The sequence below is a fragment of the Vulpes lagopus genome, chromosome 3, assembly GCF_018345385.1.
Source record: "Vulpes lagopus strain Blue_001 chromosome 3, ASM1834538v1, whole genome shotgun sequence".
NCBI classification, from domain to species: Eukaryota; Metazoa; Chordata; class Mammalia; order Carnivora; family Canidae; genus Vulpes; species Vulpes lagopus.
Genome location: NC_054826.1, coordinates 96574601 through 96595597, shown reverse-complemented (window position 1 = coordinate 96595597; position 20997 = coordinate 96574601). Strand labels below are relative to the sequence as shown.

Below are 20997 nucleotides of genomic sequence, written 5' to 3'. Positions count from 1 at the left end.
AGAACCAGTCTCTCATCCCTGTAGCTCTTGCTGGTCCTTACTGGCCTGTAGGCCAGCAGAGCATGTCAATTTGAAAATTCTGTTAGTGGTCTGTGTTTATTTCTAAATCATTAGCTTGTACATTCCCAGGGTACAGGCTACTGGGTTCCTGAGCAGGTCATTGCCACCGTGGTGTCTTGAATGTTGTCTGGATGTATCTCTGTCCCCAGACCCGAAGCAGAGGAGAACAGTCTGTGGGGTGCACTGGGAAGAGAATGCTATGTTTGGATTTTTTAGAAAGTTACCAGCATTTACTCAGATTCTGTCTCCTCCATACTGTGCCAGCTACTTGATGTGGGAGATTCTCACAGTTCATTTTCACAATTCAGCAAGGAGGGAGCTATTCACTAGGCAGATGAGGAGACCAAGGTATAAATGGTTTAAGGAACCCACCTCCAGATTATCCAGTAAGTATATCCTAGGGCTGGCTTCAGACCCAAGTCTCCAGTCCTTCAAGGCACATATTCTTTCCATTGACTGTGCAGCCCTGGTCATTGTGCTGGGGTATCATCGTATCCTTGGTGGGGTTCTCCAGGGGCTCAGCTTCCACATCTGAGAAGTGATATTGCCAATCTGGGGCTCTGTCACCATTCACAACAACCAAGGTTTATTCTCCCCACATTGCAGACAAGGAAACTGAGGCACAGAGGTTAATTCAGTGACTGACATAGTGCACCTGTGTTAGTGTTGGAGCTGGGGCTCAACCCTGTTCTTCTGACACTGTATCCAGGCCCTGGGCCCTGTGTGCCACTGCCCTCCCTACCACCTGTGCCCGGCGAGGCCCAGGTAGCATTGCAAAGATGAGCCTTTTGCACTTCAGAATATAAAATGCTGGGTGAACATCAAGACCAGTCTGTTTCTTTTTTTTTGGTGATCCCTTAGTAAAAAAATCCACAGCGTTGTCTATCTGTGCATCACAGCCAGCATGACAAGGTACACGGAAGTGGCCCAGCGGGGCAGCACCAGGGCGCCTGCAGCAGTCTGCTCGCTATGCCAAGGAATAGCATCTTTGTCACTACAAGCTCAGTGTGCAACACTTGTGGCACTGAGACCGAGGCCACCCTCGGGGAGGTTTTGGGATCACCTGTATATAAGCAGGACATTCATTGTCATGATAGCAGCTACAGAGTGTTTGGGCTTCCCAGGTGCTCAGCCCAATTGTAGGCATATTCCTTCTTAATACTCACCAAACGCCCAGGAAGAAGGCTTATTTCCTCCATTTCAGAGATAACATCACCTGGTTATTTCATCTCCAACCCCCAGCCTCCTTCCCTTTCTCTGCCACCACCACCTCCCAGGGTTCTCTTGTTCTGACAAGGAAGTTTGCTCTTCCCTAAACTAGGCCTGAGCTTGGCTCTCATGCTTCCCATTTTTTAGACTAGACTACAAGGGGGCTAGGCTAGTAAAAGCCTCTTTGAAGCTCTTAATTACAGGAAACTGCCTTCTCCGCTCCGATACTGCAAAGTAACCGATGCTGCAAAATTCGGTAGTGAGTTCCAAGGAGTCCCTGAGTCTCTATGGCCTTCTCTGCCTGGAACCTACCTGCATTCATTCACAGATGCTTCCCAGGCAGCCTCCTGTGTTAGTTAGGACCCTGATGCTGGGGTAGAGAGAGAAAGATACCACTGTCCCTGGCCTTGGATAGACCACAGGGTGGTGGAGAGGAAGCTCATGCACATGAGTCATCATCACATGGTGTGGGAAGTGGGCAGAGAGGGATTTACCAAGAGCTCAGGTGGTACCAGGACTGAGTGACCAGTGGTGCCTGGGGAAATCAGGAGGACACCACCCAGGAGGCGTCACGTAGACTGACTTATGAAGGAGGAGGGCTGGATTCCCTGTGCCCCGGGGTGAAGAGCATCCTAGGCAGAGGACCTAGCGGACAGTCCCAGAGGCATGAAGGGGCATGGCATGTTAAGGAGGCAGCAGCTTGGGGTGGGGACAAGTGTGGTTGGTGGTTGGATTTGGTGGGGGTTGAAGTTAGTGTAAATCAAGGGCTGTGTCAGGAAGGGTCGTAGGACCTCAGCCTAAGGAATGTGGGTTGTAACCTCGGAGTAAGGAGAAGCCATTGGGGTAAAGTGACTACATGTGCTTTTCTGGGTGCTAGGACAAGGACCCAGGGCTGCTGTGGAGGACACATCACCCTCTATGGCAAGGAGAGGCCACAGTTACAGAAATGTGCTGGGTCCAGGCTTACAGTGTCCGAACTGGAAGTAATGGGGGGATGTCAATTAAGACTAAAGCATCAAAGGAAGGAAAGAAATCATAATTCTGCAATCGATTTCTGAGGCCAAACGATTGGGACTTCTTGATTGATTGGTGGTCAAGGCTGGTGGTCAAGGAGGATTTCTGCATCTGTAAATACTACACTATTCTGTTCTTGTTTCCATTTTATGCAAAGCATCTTCCAATTAAAATTCAGACTTGTACTCATTTTCCCCACATTTCCTTCCTCTGCAGAATAGTGGAGGGTCCTATTGAAAACTCGAGTAACAGTCCCCAAAGCCTTAAAGCCATTAATGTTCCGAGTTACATGTGGGTGAGGGACTTTCACAGAGAATGTTACCTTAGACATGAGCATACCCCTAAAAAGTTGTAACGCTCCCCTGTGAGAGCTATTTATGAGACTGCCTTTTTAAAAGTGGCATAGTGGTTTGTATAAAAGCTAATGCCTTGAGTGTGTAAATTCTCTTCTAACTGACCCTCTGGAAATTGGCATTAATTTACATGATATTTGTGTGATGTTTCATCTTCTAAGTACATCACAGGTCAGTAATTATCACCAACACCAAAAAGTAGCTTGTGAATAGCTCCACACTGTTAGATTTTCTATCTTATTGGATTCTCCGGGGCTTTGATAAGGCAGATAGATGTTCTGCTTGTTCTCTTCTCTTAGACATAGAAAATAAAATCCAGAGACACAAAGTGTACGTAGCTCGCTTAATATTCCCAAATGTGCAGTGGAGCCCTGTCATAAATCCAGTCTTCTGGGTTTAAGTCCTGTGTGCTTTCTACTTTATCATACCATCTTTCCCCTGCCCTGCCTGTGGCACACACACACACAAAAAATCCTTTGGCCTGCACAACATTGGTTGTTTATTCCTTATTTTTACTTTGTGCTATCTTAGCGGTATAGCTGCCCTAGGACTTGTAACAGACAGCTTTAGTAGATCATGCTGCTGTAACAAGCAACCCCAAAGCTCAGTGGCCTATGACAATAAAAGATTACTTCTTGCCCTTATGACATATCGGCTGCAGGCTGACTGTGACCGTCCTGGGATCGTGTGTGTTCTTCATTCGGAGAGCCCAGTGGAAGCAGCAGCTCCTAGTAGGTCATGTTGGCCTTACAGTGGAAGAAAAGAGCTCAGTGCCAAACCATGTGATCGCTTTTAAATCTTAAGCTCCAGCGTGACACATAGCACTGTCATTTACATTGCATTGGCCAAAGCAGCTCACCTGGTCAAACCTGACATCAGTGCGGTGGGAAAGCAACCACTTGGAAAGTGCCGTTCCACCACCAGTCACACGGCAGTGGCAAAGGTGTGTGGCCTGTCACACAGGAAGGGTAGACAGTGACTGATAGCGACAACTCGAGATTCCACATGACTCCCAGAATGGCACAGTGTAGTTCTGCCAGTGCTCACATGGCCAGGCACCTGCTCAACCCCTCCACAATCTTAGGGGTCTCACTAGTGATTTCCATGAACTCGTCTCCAAACCTGGCTTCTGAGTGTACATGCTACTGTAAGCAAGTATTTTGAATTTATAAAGTGGTTGAGGTGGGGTTTTTTTGTTTGTTTTTTTGCTTGCTTACAAAGATCGTATGTATGTATGTATGTATGTATGTATGTATGTATGTATTTATTTATTTATTTATTTATTTATTGCCATCTCTACACCCAGGGCAGGGCTTCAACTTGCAACCCCGAGATCAAAAATCGCATGCTCCGCCAACTGAGCAGGCCAGGGGCCCCTGATTATTTCAGACTTAGAATAAGCTACCTTTCTATACACTTTCATCTTCAGTTTTAATTCTTATTACAGAAAGGCCAAACTCAGCATGGTAAAACTGATGTTGCTGGGAGGATAACCATTGGGTCCAGGAGACTTGCACAGCAACCACCGGGGTCCCTCTGGTAAGGAGACACAGGTTGCTGCAGGAGGGCAGCTCGAGAGCGCTCTCAGGCGCATGCAGTGGGAAAGGATGCTTCTAGCGTGCTGGCTCCCGCCAAGTGGCTGTCATCACGTCAGCACAGGAACCATACTTCCTACACAAAGAACTCTTTACATATTAAGCATTTTCTTAAAGACTTAAAACCAGATCCCTTAACCATTTACTCACTTCTGTAGGGAAAACTCAATCACTTGAGGCAAATTGTCACGCGCACAGCGAGAATGTATCAAACACCTCCCATGTGCTGTTTGGGAGGAAAGCCAATAGAGATAAAAAGCATAGCATAGTCTTTCAAGGAACCTGGGGTCTCCTGACGGAGCCTTCTCTGTGGTCCTGGAACCTCAGGACAATCCCATGCGGCAATGGGCATGTCCCACAAGCAGCTGGGAGAGGAGCCAGTTGAGCCTCAAGGATCACAAGGAGGCACCTTCCAGGCTGCTGGGGAATTGCTCGCGTATGCATGGAACAAGGAGTAACCAGGCATGGCGGGACATGAGGCACATCCCTGGAGCGGAACAGGTTTTCCCCAGGGCCAGGGCCCCAGTGCAACCAGAGCTTTGCCAGATCTGCCCCAGTGCCACCACCTCTGTCCCTGCCCGAGCTCATCCCCTTGCTCAGCCAGTGCCTTTAAGGGCTAGGGATGGTAGACAAACTCTCTACCTCAGGCTGTCTTTGCACATGCAGTAGTCCGAGTGTCTAACCTGGATCCTGCTTCCAGCCTTCTACGCCCTAAGACCTTACGTCAGACTGTTCCTCAGGGCTGCCAAGCTGAGGCCTGGCTCATGGTTGCCGAGGCAGGCAATGCACACAGCCGAGCATCTGTAGCAGGTGGAGGGCATGGGGATGAGGACCACACTCTCTCTCTCCCCTATGTTCCCAGAATGCTCAAGGGTGACAAACACAGCCTTGCTTCCTGAGCTCTGACTGCATGGACAAAACCAGGAAATCTGTGGAATGTGACAAAGCCACTGCCAGGTAGCCAGCCTTTCCCTGAGCACCTTACCCATGTGAGCTTGTCTTCCCACTTCTGCCCAGGAGATGGGTACCATTATCCCTTGTACAGATAAGGCTGACCAGCCCGGCCTAGGGGCCCTCCTTCCCCTCTAAACTCAGAGCCCTGCCAGGCCAAGGGAACCCACTACCCACGTCCTCTTCGAGCCTGAATAGGTCTTCAGCAGTAGAGATGCCAGCCAAGGGTAGTCAGAGGGAGCAGAAACACCTGAGATAGGAAGTCCTAGGCTGCAGCAAGGAGAAGCCTGCCACAGGAAGCACGGAGCTGGAAGGAGGAGAAGGATCCACCAAAACTCAGACTCTAAGGCCTGGTCTTGGCCGAGGATGACTCAGGGTGTCCAAAGACGAAATGACAATAGAAGGTCTCAGAATTCCCAGAATCAACAGACTCTTCCACCCTTGGAAATCTTACAGTGGGGCTGGGTCGGGGGACCCCATCGAGTAGAAACTCAAGCACGCGTGGATCACTCATCATCTCTCTTCAGAAACCTTGTAGTCCGATTGCTTACTGAATTAATGAAACCTACTGGCCTGATCTTATTCTCTCAGGACTGGCTTTGAACTCTCGAGTTTGTGGAAAGGGGAAGGCCAGGGGAAGGGCTCAGAATCACGATCCCTGTTTGAGTCTGTTAGAGCCGCCATAACCAGGCACCACACACTGAGCTACTTAAACAGCAGATCTTTATATCTTACAGTTCTAGGAACTAGACAGCCAAGTGAGGCTGTGGGCAGTATCGGTTCCTTCTGCGGCTAAGAGGCTGTAAGAGGGATTCTGTCCAAGGCCTTTCTCCTGGCTTCTGGTAGCTTGTTGGCAGTCTTTGGTGTCCCTTGGTCCATAGACATATGATCCCAGTCTCTGCCTTCATGTTAACATGGGGTCCTCCCTGGGTGTTTGACTATGTCTGCGACCAGATTTCCCCTTTTATATAAGGACAAGGCCATACTGGGTTAGGACCTACTCCAATAATCTCTTGGGATGCCCAGGTGGCTCAGTGGTTGAGCATCTGCCTTTGGCTCAGGTCATGATCCCAGGGTTCCGGGATTGAGTCCCTCATTGGGCTCCCTGCAGGGAGCCTGCTTCTCCCTCTGCCTGTGTCTCTGCCTCTGTGTGTGTGTATGTGTGTCTCATGAATGAATAAATAGAATCTTTAAAAAAATAATAATAATCTCAAGTTGCTCACCTGCAAAGACGCCTTCTTTGCAAATCAGGTCACATTAGTAGGTGTTGGGGACCAGGGCTTCAACATCTTTTGAGGGGACACAGAACAGTCCCCCAGTGTGCTATGTAAATAACCAGCCCTCATCCCCTGCCTCTTCCTCCGCACCCCCCCACCCACAATTAACAGTCCTGACAGGAGAGACAGGATCCTTCCAGATCTCATCCTTTGTCCACCAGAGAGGCAGCGACCCTTTGTACACTTGGTCGTACTACCTGGAAAGCGAAGGACCCTCCCTCCTTGGGTCCTGAGCTGAGTAGAGAAGCTTCTGTCGGGGTCAGGACATACAAAGAGCTGCCAGGGCATGTGCCCTGCTTCCTAGGCAGAAACTCTGCTCCCCATGAACACATTGCTCTCCAGAAGTAACAGAAAGACCCAGAGCATAGGGAGTGTTCCAGACACCTGAAGAGGTAACTCCAAATCCACTTTTACTCAAAACATCTACATAGGGGATGTTTAGATACAGATAAAATCATACTATTAAGACATTTTCCAAATTTTGCAATAGGTACTAGAAAAGATTGGTACATTATGATAGCACAATCCAGCATTTTACATATGGTTTAATTTCAGATACATTTCTAACCGCTTTATTGAGATATAATTCACATACTGTTTAATTCACCCATTTAAAATCTGCAGCCCATCGACTTTTAGTAGAGTCACAAAAAGTTGTGCAACCATTAATACAATCAACTGTATAGAGTGTTTCATCACCCCATAAAGAATCCTGCACCCTAAGCTATCCTCCTCCAAACCCCCATCCTCTCCAGCCCCAGACAACCACTAACCTACTTTCCATCACTATAGGTTGCCTGTGTGACTGCATTTCATTCAACTGTATGTTTTTTTTTTTAATTAGAAAAAAAAAAAAAAAACTTTGAAGAGAACTTGAAATCAGACAGAGGATGACTTCTACTGGAGAGTGGCAGAATTGGGATTTTTATTTTCCTCTCAATCTCTCTCTCTTGATTTTTTTTTTAAATTTTTCTAGTTATACAATCAGCCTGAATTGCTACTACTTGGAGGGGGGAGAAACCCACATTATTGTAAAAATAAAGAGAAAACGGTCTTGTCATTCTTAAGTAGTCCTTGGGGATTATTCTGAATACTTCCCCAGCACCTAAAAATCGGTCTTATTTTATGGGAGGAAAATGTGTCTGAGTTCCAGACAGCTGACTTCAGATGGGAATTTTGGAGCCCAACTGGCTAGAAACTGGAAATGCTTGTCTGCTATTCATTGGCTTTCCTGAGGCTTGGCCCCTGCCAGCCCTGGAGTCCCACTCCCCAGCGCCTTCCCATCCTTCATCAAGTGGCCTCTCTTGGCCCTGAACAAATTGTTGGTTGGCTCCCGTGAGGGACCCCTATAATTAAGCCACATCCTTTTGCCTCTTTAATAACATTGGAGACAGAGAGTATAATTCTGTGAGGGGACCGAAGGAATATGTAATTTTGTGTCCTTTTCCTGAGCCAATATGAACTCGGTGCATGTAGCATCTTGCATGCTTCAGGTGTAAAGAGATCTGATGTCTCAACAAGTGTGTTATGTGAGCAGAAGATGTACTGAGTTCATCTGGCAATCAGGGGCTCTTAGAATGTGTGTCCAGCATACCTTAGGAGTTTCATGTGTCACCTTTCTTTAATGAAGAGGCTTTACGCTAGCCCGGCTGGGTGAGCTCACAAGGCAGACTGATCCTGGCCACCATCCCTAGTCTGGTACCAGAGTTAGAAACCTGGATGCCATCCTTGACTTACCTGCTTCTGCTTCCTCTGTGTCTCATATCAACACGGTTTGACCCCATTCTCCCTGATTCTCCCCATTCTCTTTCTCAATCCTTCCTGCCCTACAGAGTGCTCACTGTGTGGGAGGTAGGAAGCCCTGAAATGTCCCCTTCTACATGCACTGCTGGGCCTTTGTGGTCTGATCCCTGCTCACTTGACCAGTCTCATCACCCACATGTCCCTGTTTCCACCCCAGCAGACCCCCATGTTCCCTGGTGTTGTGACCACCTCATCTGTGGGTTCTTAATCTTGATTCCATGGACAGAACACAAGAGGACACATCAGTGTCCTAAGTAGAGTATGTTTTTAGGAGGCGGGTCCTTGGCTTTCATAAAATTCCTAACCAGGATCTATGAACCCCCATATTTAAAAGAGTTTTGCTCTGGGTATTTGAACGTGCTCTTCCCCTTTCATGCAATGTCTCTCCTTCCCACCTTGATGAGCTACTCTTGTGGTCTCTGCTCAAAAGTCATCCAGTTTTCTACTTGGTGGCCCCTTCTTGGTGTCCCCATGGCTCTGCTTGCCCAGGACTTTGCCAGCTGGAACTTAATCACTTGTTTCCATACCTGTTTCCCCACTGGACCATGGCTTCTAGGCTAGGAGCTGTCGGTCTGTGCCCATCTCTAGCACAGTGTCTGGCATATGGTCAACTCTTGGTCAGTACTCGCAGAGAGGAAAAGGGACTGTTTTCTCAGCTGGGCAGTGTGACCATGCATGGCAAATGGCTGCAGAGCACCACTCCTGCCTTGTCACCCTTGCCACCTGGGCTCACATGGCTTGTCTCCACTCCATGTGTTTATTAGCCACTTACCCTAAGAGCAAGGCCCAGCTGTCTGGCACTTTCCTGAAGAAACCAGACTTCGGTTTGCCATGTGATGATTTCTCAGTTACCTCGTGACAAATTTTGAACTCTTTGTTTTTTCTTTTCCTCCTTCTCTTGCCTTTTAGATTGATGCACTGAGTAAAAGAAGCAAAGAAGCTGAGGCGGCCTTCTTGAATGTCTATAAAAGATTGATCGATGTTCCAGGTAAGTCCAATAACTTATACAGCCCACCAGTGGGCATTGTGTGTTGGTGAGTTGGTGGCTCTCGGGCTTACTCTTCTCCGCTTCCCTGAGGGAGTTATACCAGGAAACTGGGAATTCTGAATATGGATTCTCCAAAACCGAGACTTTGGATGGGTATGGAAATTAGATGCATATTTGCTGAAGTTAATCATAAAACTTCCACGTGATGCCTTTGTAAATACAGAAACTCAAATCTGTGGGGCTGCCTTTGGCTTCGGTATAAAATGCTGCACATTCTTAGAGAAGAAATCAAACCCATGTGTGGGCCATGCAGGCATCATGAATGTTCATGGTTCTGGGCTGATTCAGGAATGGCCCTCATTGGGCCCCTCAAGCACCTCCTCCCTCTCAGGTCATCCAGGGAATTAGTATCCTCTGGCCAAGTCTTTGACTTAAGGGTTATAGCTGAAGGCAAGGGGTAGCCTGTTTACCACATATGTGGGTTGTTTCTTCTTTTAAAAGAACTAAAGAGTTAACCTTTTAATAATGCTTGCTGGGAAGTCAGAGAGGTAATGGCTTTCCATTCCTTATTTTAGAAAAGTAAGGCAGAATTTAGAGCACCTTGAGCCACTGTTTCCATTGGTCCTCTTTTCCTGGGTGTTCCATTCACTTAGAATCCATGGAGAGGTGATGGACATGATCACATGGGTCCTAGCTCAGTCCTGGAAAGACTCAGATCAGAAATTTAGGAAAGTTGTTTGAATATCCTCCCCTTCAGACCAAGGAAACCAAATTACCAACACCCTCCCCTACTCAGCCATTGGAGTTGCTCACTTGCTTTTAGTAATCCTCTGAACATTACTGGCATTACTAGAGCTGCTTTTAGCAAAACAGAGCAAAAGCAGGTCTCCTTGGTATCTGTATTTGTATTCCAGTTTAGGTTCACTGTGGGTTCTGCTGTCCCTTCTGGGAATGGGAGTTAATAGAGGCCACAGCAAGCTAGGTGTGGCAGAAAGCACTTTGGACACTTTGGACAGAGAGGAGGGAGATACAGATTCTCCTGTCAGGGCCTGTTGTCTTGGTCACATTCCTTTTCTTCTCCAGACTTAAGCTTTTCTAATCTGGAAAATGGAATAAGGTAGGGGAACAGCCTAGTGATGATGATAATAGTTTTTTTTTTTTTTTTTTTTCTAACTTTTCACTGTCTTTGGAGCATATCCAGCCCTTAGTTCCAACTCCTAGGCTTTTGATTTTCTGCAAGAATTTGTGTCTATCTAGGGGTTCTCCAGAGGCCCTGGCCATGGCTCATGAGGAGCTCTTCACAGTAACTGGATCATTTGATGCCTGACCTGGACTATTTCTCAGGAATCGGCAGCTTGGTGGGTCTGCTTGCATTTTATTTTGCAAGTTTTGTGTCAGTGACTTAGTTAAAAAGGGGACAGGCTTGTTTTGTCTTTGCCAAAGACCCAGAGAGCCTTTAGCTACTGTGTTCTAAATAACCTACACTCTATTTTAAAAGTCCATTTGTACTTGGGTTTTCCCTTAGTGAAGTTTCTCAACTGGGTAGTTACTTTCCAAGTTGCTGGGTTTCTCTTTCTACAGTTTTTCCATCTTAATTTTCCATAGAAAAAGCAGAGATGGTTTTTAAATCAACACTCCTCTTTGCCTGACCAGGCCTCATTCATAGACAGACATAATTTTTACAGAATTTTGATCATAACATGGGTATATATTTATATTCTGCCCTTTTTTTTCTTAATATAATGTATCAGTGGTAATCTTCATAATTATTTTTGGCTGGAGAATTAAAGTTTGCAGTTTCAATTTAAGATGATAGGAGCAAATGATGTTTGATGTTTTCTGTTAAGAGTAGAAGTCAATTCGAGTACATCTGTATCCACATAGAACATTTTTACCCACCTCCGAGGTATTTTTTTCTTAAAAATGCTGTGGTCTGACAGATCTAACAAGTTCCTTAAAAAGCAGGAATGGAGCTTGGAGCACTCTACCTGTGTTTTGAAGTCTGCTTATTGCTCAGATGAAGTAATCCTGCGGCTGAGCCTTACAGGAAGGGTCTGGTCAATAGCATTGCATTTACTGACAGTCATGCAGTTGGGGGAGTCAGGGTGCCTTAACTGTCTGTGTGCTCCAGGCTTCCATCCAGCTGAACCCAGAAACATTGGTGGGGTGTGTTAAGTTCTAGTTGCAAGAGACAGCAACTTATACTCTGTCAGAAAAGTGAAGGAAGAGCTCTCGGGAATAATGGGATGGGTATTTCAGCTATGTGTCATATGGCCCAGCTCCAGGAGCCCAGGAAGAGCTGACCAGCTGGCTCCAGGAAAAGGAGGAGACAAAGCCCCACTAACTAAGGAGGTTGATCCAGAAATCTGACAGAACCAAGCCCCACTGTCCCTAGTCCAGAAATTTTTTTAAAAAGGATTTTATTTATTTACTTGAGAGAAAGAGTGAGTTAGCAGGGAGAAGAATGTCAGACTCCACATTGATCCTGGAGCCTGACACAGGGATTGATCTCATGACCCTGAGATCATGACCTAAGCCGAAACCAAGAGTCAGATGTTCCACTGACTGAGCCACCCAGGTGCACCCCTGCCAAACCGTTCAGGAATTTTATTTATTTGTGTCTTTTCTTATTTCTCACCTGTTAGTTCTACTGGAATGAAAGCTCTCTGAGGACACTTTGGTTTATCACTCTGTGCCCAAGACTTGGAGCAGGGCCTGGCATACCACGGGTGTGATATGTTGCATGACCCGAGGGGTGCATCATCACAGAGCCACCCTGGAGTCCTCAGCAGCAGAAGTCACCAAGGGACATGCTAGTGGCTCTTAAAGCTCAATTTCAGCTCAGTTCTAACTCCTCGGTGTCAGTTTGCATATCCAGTAGCTCCTAGGCACACCCACTGGGATGACTGATGTGCACCCTGAAGCTACCCAGTGTGTCCAGAGAAAACCAGCTCCTTCTTGCTTTGCCTCTCTTAGCAAGCAGCACCACCTTCAACCCACCTGCTCACACGAGAGCATGGGGTCACCAAGTCCTGGCCATTCTGCCTCCAGAATGTTCTCTATTCCATTCACCTCTCTCCATCCCAGCTTCTGCTCTCCATTTTGTAGTTCAGGCCACCCCCCCTTGTGTTTGCAGTATCTCAGAGTGAGTCTCTGTGCTTATAGGAATAGATTTATTTCTACCCTGCCGGCAGGCCAGGCCCCATCTCAGCTGATACATTATTCACCCCAATTGACTTGAGACCCTCCTACCTGGCCTCCCGGGTCTGGCTTAGCCCTTTACACACACACACACACACACACTCACTCACTCATTCACTCACTCACTCACTCACTCATTCACCCATTCACCCTCCCAGCACCCTGTGTCTGTCTCTGTTGTAACTACTTGGTACTCTGCTGTTTTCCTTTTGGGCCCAGCAGGGAGATGGGGCAATGTGGTCTTGTCCTTATTTTCCTAGTGTCCACCCCGATGCCTGCCACATAGAGAAACTCTACAAGTACTGGTTAAATGAATACATTGGGGTCAGATCATTTTTTCAAAATGCTTTCTGAGGTTTTGCAGTCTTTAATTCTTCATATTGGACCACACTCCTGGAGCATTCTAACCCAGAGTGCAAGAGAATGGAGCATATCATGTACTGAGTTGTAGCAGTGGAATAGCTGTCTGGGCTCTCCTTTTGGTTCAGTGTTCTCCTATAAAGATTTACCTGGACACATAGACATTTATATGACACTTAGCACTCTGGGTTTAGCAGCCCGGCACATGTGCTTCAGAATCTGTGCTTGGTTTAACAGCTGTTCTGCTGGCGTCCCAAGCTTTGCACACCCTGTGTCCACCCCATGCTCCCCTCCCGTCCTCCTTTCTGGCAGTGGTGTGACTCGGCTCTGAGGGAGAAGAAACATTTGAGCCCTGGCTGCTCCTCCCTCTTGCACATCTTCCACATCCCAAATCCCAAATCCTGCTATTTCTCTTACCCAAAGCTCCTTCATATTAAAGATACTGAAAAACATTTAAATATAGAATTGTCCTGATGAGTCCTTCAAACAGGTAAAATAGTTAAAACCCTCATATTTACCTTCTTCCTCACTTGCCACCAGATTGTTCTTCATTTTATAGTCAGTTTTGAGAATATTTTTAAATGCTTTTTATTGGGAATATCCTGCTTACTTCAGCTAAAGCATGCTTCCTTTCCACACTGCTGTGACTTCCCCCACAAATGGGGTTAGTTGGTCAGCACCTCAGAAACTGCCCCTCCTTGTGTCCTAGGCACCATGCTGAGCCGCAGGGGTAGAATCGGGAGCTAATCAGCCAGAGAGCTTCCTGTTTTCATGGACCTCAGAGGGTGGTGGGAATGTGGGTATTAAAAGTAATCACACACATAGTTATACAGTATAGGTATGACAAGTATTTTAGAGGCAGAGTCCATTGGGCAGGAAAGTATAGATCAGAAAGGACTGGGCAGGGTCCCGGGCAGCTGCCGTGGGCAGTGACAAGAGTGGCCAAGTGCGACATCATCTAAACCAAAATACTGTCACTAGTCAAGAGGGCACTGCTAATAGTTATGCCCCAAAAAGGGCACACGCCAGTGTGGTCACCTGCTGCAAAGCCAGGTAGAGGCCTGGTAGATTATGTGAAGGATTCTGGACTTCATCTAACAGAGAAACCAGGAATGACTTGTAAGCAGAAAAAGATACTATCAGATGAGCATAATAAAAAAGTCATCCTGACTTCAGGGAACATGGGGAGGAAGAGATGAGGTCACTTGGTTTTAGATGGCGGGAGTAGAATTAGAGGAAAATGGTTGGATTTCAGCTGCATAAAGGAGGTAGAGTGGATGGTTGAGGAAGGTGACCAGGACAGCCTTTGCCAGGACCTGGTGGACACAGCATTACTTCCTTCAGGACTTACTTACATGGTTCCCTGTGGTTCATTAATTAAAAGGAGAACCAACAAGGGCACCTGGGTAGCTCAGTCGGTTAAGCATTCAGCTCTTGATTTTGGCTGAAGTCATGATCTCAGGGTTATGAGATTGAGCCCCATGTCATCTGGCTGTGAGCTCATCAGGGGATTCTGCTTGAGATTCTCCCTCTCCCTCTGCCCCCAGCCCCACTCTATAAAATAAATAAATCTTGGAAGAGCAACAGACCATTGGGAGGATTAACCTCTTCCTGATTTCTATTATCATCTCTGATTATTGTGTTAATTGAAAATGGCCTTTGCCTTTGTTGTCAGTGTCATGGCCATAAGAAAGCAGTTTTACATTTTGATTCATAAATAAGTTAGTAGATTTTACTACATTAGTTGAGATGGCTTCATCTGTCAGTTTCATCACAAATGGATTTTGTATCCATAATGTTTGTGGTCAACATATAGCAGTGTCTTAAACTTGGACATATTTAAGTTTATTTCTTTTAATACACCTCTGATCAAGATTTGTACTTACTACTTGCTGATGATTAGCCGCATGAAGAAGAGCATCATAGCCAACTGCCAACAACATGACTTGGTAAGGACACCTAGGCGAGGCCCCCCGCCCAGAGGGGAAGTCCCTCTGCCACTGGGTCCTTCACAAGGCCAGTGTCCTTCTGCATGGGCATCTGTATTTGTGGGTGAGAGCCAAGTTAGTGAATATCTGTCAACAACAGTGATCCTGAGTGTGTAGGAAGAAGTTCAAGGTATGCTGTTTAAGAAGCCCTATAACCCATTTCCTGGTAGTGTGTTTTTTTGCCAGGCCCTGGAGCACGCACCTAAGGTACAAATGCAGTTGAGCTTTGGCCCTTGCTTGGCCCTTGGGTGGTTCCTTTTTGGGTGGTGGGAGACTACACAGCCTTTGAGAAAATATTCCCCATACTTAAACAGGCTACACAGGCAGCCTCCATCCCTAGCTGTAATGAAAGGAGAAATAAAGGTCTCAGCTCTTAAAGTGTGATCCTCTCCAATAGCTGGAAATATTCTAGAATGACCTCTTTAAAGGCTTTTGCATAGCTGGAATGTTACTGTATTCTGAGCAAAATTACAATGGTATGCATAATCTGCCAGGAATTAACTTTGCGTGGGTGACTTGCTCTTGCTTCTTAATACTTTTCAGATTTTTTTTTTTTACAATGAGCATGTATTTATCTGTACAATTGGAGGGGGGAGCATAAATCAGGAAAATAATCACGATCTTAGTTTCTAAATAGCCCTTACTGGTGGATTACAGATAAGAATGTAAGCATTAGTCAGTTGAGTGTTTTTGAGACCCTTAACAATTTGTGTAAAACACAGTTATGACTTTCCTGTCTCAGAAGCATCTTGATAATGGTATTTTTTTGAAGTTTCAAAAGGAGAAAAAGAGACAAAGTGGGTGGAGCTCCCACCTGTGCATCAGGTGCTACAGCCTCTCTGCTTTGGTTATAGATTCATCAGAAAAGCCTCTCTGCAAGCTCCCATCTCCTTCTTGTCTCTGTCTGTGGCCCTCCTCGCTAAGATGTGGTTTAGGTCCTACAGATAGAAAACCTTCAAACACAAAGGCAGTGCCTGGAAGGGTTTATTTTAAGATTTAAATCTGAGGAAGCACATTACCAGTGATATAAAATATTCATTGACTCATGAAACACTGCTAGAACTTCATGTTTCATGACCGCCCGCTCTCGCTTTATTTCCGTGGAATAACCAGCCTGCAGGTGTAAGTAGAGGTGTTAGTTTGCAGAAGTCTTGAAAGAAAGCTACCCGAAGAGAGGCCGCTCCATTTTCAGAACCCACTCAAAAATACCCCTGCTCCAAGGTGCTCCTCTGGGAGGTTTTAATTTGCATTCAGGAAAACCTGCCCTAGTAAATATCCCCAGCCGCCTAGCATTTGAGGATCCAGAAATAAAGTAGAACGTCATCATTTTTGAGAACTGCTTTTTAATGCTCCTCCATAGGAAGACAATAATAATCTGGTCCCTCCTTCCCAGCCTGTCCCCGACTCAAGGTTCCCAACAGCAAGACTCCTGGAAAAAAGAAATGAAATCTTAGGATTTAGTTAGAAACACCCCTTGCTTCTTGTACCAGGGCTTTAAAAGGACGTGCTCCTTGGTGGCATTTTTTAAGACTGTAGGGATGTGGTCACCCCAGCCTGATCCTGTGAGGCTGCTCCAGTCCATGTATTCTAGATCTCCTGGTATTGACAGCCAAGCCAGTGCCCAGGCCGAGAGAGAGAGAGAGAGAGAGAGAGAGAGAGAGAGAGAGAGAGAGAGAGAGAGAGAGAGAACACGAACTCTGTAACCTCAGGATCCCCTTTGCACATTTTCAGTTTGCCTTCATAAAACATTTTCATTCACACACAAGAAGCAGCCACCAGCACCCTAATGGGACAGAAGAGGAACTGGGGCTGAGATATGAAGGTTGTGGTTGCACATACCCTCTTGTCTTTCAACTGGTTGCAGGGCCCTAGCTGTTCCCACAGCAGCCTGGGGACTAGGGATCAGGGACGGTGATGCTCTGTCTGCCCCATGCTGAGGAAGCTGTAAACCAGGTAGGGAGGTAGCTCCTCTAACACTCATTGATCAGCTTCAAATTTGGGGCCTGATGAGCCTCTTCATTTTACAACCAAAGGTTTGCTGGCTGGGCAATTAGCTACATTTTAAAGATAGACAAACGTGACAAGATGGGCGTCTGGGTGCTGGCCACCACTTTCATGTGCTGCCTCTCCTTTGGGCTCTCCCTGCCCATCCATTTCTCAGTCCCTCGACACAGCTTGGGAACTCGCCAGCCGGGACTTGGGAATCCTGGGTTTGCTTGCATGGGGAGGTGTGTCGCCTTTTCCCCCCCTCTGCCGTAACCAGGGTGGTCCTGGCACACTTGATATCTAGACAGCTTTTCATCAGTTGCTCATCAGCATGCTAATTGCTGTATGACTAATTATGCCCTGAATTCCAGTTGATTTTCTTAATGAGACAGCTGGGTTAATTATGTAATCGTATGATTACATTAGCCTAGAGTGCCCCGGCGAAAAGTAGCGTCTGCCTCCCTGTGATGTCATCGCAGGGATGGCACTCACAGGGGCCACTTTCCCTCTCCAAAGGCAGGGACAGCCCCACCACCCGCAGAGCTCTCTGCACAGACGCGGGCTTGGTTTAGCGAGGTCATTCTTTCCAGTCCTCGTCCTGCATATGGAGAGGCAGCTCACCACTCGCTTGTCCACACCCTCCCCAGCACACCTTGGCCCCAGCCTGTACTCTCCATGAAGTCCAGCGGCATCCTCTTCCTTCTAGGATGTCCCTCGCCAAGAGTGGTGAGTTTTATCAGAGCGTGCCAGCACTTCCTTTATGGTGGCCCAGAGAATCCAAAACAAGAGGAATGAAGACCAGAGTGTGGCAGTTTACACAAAGTCTAAAGAGCACAGACTGGTCCCAACCTTATCCTCCTTTTCTTCATCCATGTTCAGTTTCATTCCTTCTTTCCATCCTGATCTCCACGCGCCTCGCACTTGGCTGAGAAAGTACATGTGATCTGAGGAGGGTGACATGTTCCAGCCACAGGCCAGCTCTCTACTTCCCATGACAGCAAAACTCCCAGAATCAGTTATGCCTGCTGATCCCTCCTCACCCACTGCTACACTCCTCCTTCCCCGACGGCACACCAGCCTCTTCCTTGTGGGACTCTGAATGTGGGCAGATCCCAGACTCTGCTTAGCCTTTTTCTTTTCTGCATTTATATTCTCTACCTAAGTATCTTCTGATTCATGTTACCCTCCCAAATGCTACCACCAGCCTCACCAAGGCCACGCCACCATGACCTCTTGCCTAACCGGGCTCACCCCCTTTCATCTCCCTTCTCCTGTCTGTCCTTTGCACGGCAGCTGGATGGGTCCAAGTCAGTGGTTTCCAGACTACTCTTGTTCTTGTACCCCAAGTCTTGAATTCATACCCCCAGCATATGCTTACGTATTGACTTATTTAAATGATATCCATGTGTAATTACAGAAACGCATTAAATACATTATAAATCACATTATTAAAAAGATGTGATGAAGAATAAAAGTGACTTCAAATTTATATTGTATCAGCAGTACAAAAAACTTTTTGCTCTCAAGAAAAAAAATCACATTTTAATGTCAACTTGATAGAGGCGTGATTTGCATCCAATAAAATGCACCCATCTTAAGTGTACAATTTGATAGTGTGACCACCCTCACAATCAGGATATGGAATATTTCCATTGCCTCAAAAGTTCCCTGATGATCCCAGACCCCAGCAATCACTGATCTGTTTTCTGTGGCTTTCAATTAGATCTGCCATTTCTGACCTTTCACATAAATGGAGTCGCTGGCTATGTACTTTCTTCTGTTCTGGCTTCCTCCCCTCAGCATGGTGTGTGGGGATTTGTCTGTGTCGTTCATCTGTATCAGAGTCCTTTCCTTCTCATTGTGGAATGGGATTCCACCATATAGAATATAACAATGGGCTTATTTATCCCACCCCCTGCTGATGGACATTTGTGTTGTTTCCAACGTAAGGCTATTGTGATTAACCTGCTATAAAAGCATTTGTGAGCTGTGAATTCATAACGATGAATTCATTCATTCATAATGATGTGGACATACGATTTAAATACCCAGGACTGGAACTGTTGAGACATAGAGGGTAGGCACATGGTTAGCTTGATATGAAACTACAAAGCTGTTTTTTCAAAGTAATTGTATCATTTTATCCCCCAGTAAGAAACCAGTGGGAGTTCCAGTTACTCCATGTCCTTTCCATCCGTTGGTATTGGCAGGCTCTTCAACATTAGACACTATAGTGAGTGTATAGTATTTTGATGTGATTTTAGTTTACATTTTCCTGATGACTGATGATGCTCTTTTTGTCATGTGCCTTCTTTTAATCATTCTTAGATCTTTACTTATAAGGGGTTTAAAATCTTTTGCCCATTGAAACAATAGATGGTGGTTGTATAACTTCTGAGTTGTAAATTTGTATATATTCTAGATACAAGTCCTTTGTCAAATATACATTCCAAATGTTTTCTCCCCAGATGAGGATAAGTTTTTATTTTAATAAAGTCTCAAGTTACTATAATTACTATGTTTTTGGTGCTTTTTGTGTATTAAGAAATTGCTGCCTAAGTTATAATTTTTCTCTTATATTTTTTGAGTGAAGTTGTATAATTTTTATCTTTTACCTCTAGGCCTATAATACATTTTGAGTTAATTTTGATATATGATATGAGGTTAGGGTCAAGTTTCATTGAAAATTAATGGACATTATGTGAGATTTTTTGTTCTAGATCCTCTTTTTTTTTTAATAAAAGGGATCATCTATTTTATTTCATCAATCTGGGTGTCTATCCTTTTTTGTGTGTGTATATTTTTTTATTGGAGTTTGATTTGCCAACATATAGCATAACACCCAGTGCTCATCCCGTCAAGTGTGTGTGTCTATCCTTCTGTTAATGTCACACATCTTGGTGACAGTCTTAAAATTAGGTAATATAAATCGTTTATCTTTGATCTTTTTCAAAATTGTTTTTAGCTAGTTGAATTTCAATATATATTGTAGATTTAACTCGTCAGTTTTTATAAACATGTCTCCTAGGATTTTAATCAAGGTTCCTCTGTAGATAATCTGAGGAAAATTGACAACACTCTTGAATCTTTCAATTCAAACATGGTATATTTATTTAGGTTTTTTGTAACTTCCCTCAGCAATATTTTATAGTTTTCAACATACAAGCCTGGCACTTATTTTATCCAGCATATCCTCAAGTAGGTTATGTTTTTGGATGCTATAGTAAATAGTATTTTCTTTATAATTTTCTTTTCCATCTGTCACATTTATATAGAAATGCAGTTAATTTTTATATAATACTATATTTGTGTCCTTTTCAAAATCACTTATTATTCTCAAAGTTTTTCTGTAGATTCCTTAGGATAGCCTATCTTGAATGTTCCTTGTGCTCTTGAAGGGATTGTGAACTTTGTAGATGTCGGATGGAATGTTCCGTAAATATCAGTTATGTCAGATTGGTTGATAATGTTATTGAAGTTTCCTGTATCCACATTTATTTCCAATCTGTAATGTCAAATATTTGTTTTCATGGTTGTTTTGTTTTGGTTTGCACTGGCTAGGACATCAGGTATAACAGTGAATAGAAGTGGTGAAAGCAGACATCTTGCATTGGTCCCAACTTTGAGGAAAAGCATTCAATCTTTCACGTTAAGAATGTTAGCTGTGGGGTTTTTAGTAGGCAGTCTTTTTTTTTTTTTTTAAGATTTTATGTATTTATTCATGAGAGACAGAGAGAGAGAGAGAGAGAGAGAGAGAGAGAGAGGCAGAGACACAGGCAGAGGGAGAAGCAGGCTCCATGCAGGGATCCTGACGTGGGACTGGATCCCGAGTCTCCAGGATCAGGCCCTGGGCCGAAGGTGGTGCTAAATCACTGAGCCACCCAGGCTGCCCAGTAGACAGTCTTTATGAGGTTGAGAAAATGCCCTACTATTCCTAGTTTGCCAAGAGTTTTTGTCATAAATAGATACTAAATTCTGTCAGTTTTTTTCCTTCATCTATTGAGATGGTCATACAATTTTTCTCCTTTGTTCTCTTAGTACAGTGAAATTGTTTGATTGATTGTGTAATTTTAATACAGCCTTGTATTCCTAGGATAAATCTTAACTTGATTATGATGTATTGTGCTTTTTAGAATTCACTGGATTCATTTTGCTAATATTTTATTAAGCACTTTCACATTTAAGTTCATAAGGAATATAGAACTGTAGTCT

At 45.1% G+C, this 20997-nt stretch overlaps 1 protein-coding gene across 8 annotated transcripts in view; it reads left to right on the top strand.

The window, feature by feature from the left end:
• The window catches only part of CUX1 (cut like homeobox 1), a 363660-nt gene that overhangs the window by 185496 nt on the left and 157167 nt on the right, over nucleotides 1–20997 (top strand). For all 8 annotated transcript variants that reach the window (XM_041747111.1, XM_041747110.1, XM_041747109.1 and 5 more), the window contains exon 4: nucleotides 9172–9250. In XM_041747111.1, the coding sequence (XP_041603045.1) occupies nucleotides 9172–9250 (79 nt within the window). The remainder of the gene's footprint in view (nucleotides 1–9171; nucleotides 9251–20997) is intronic.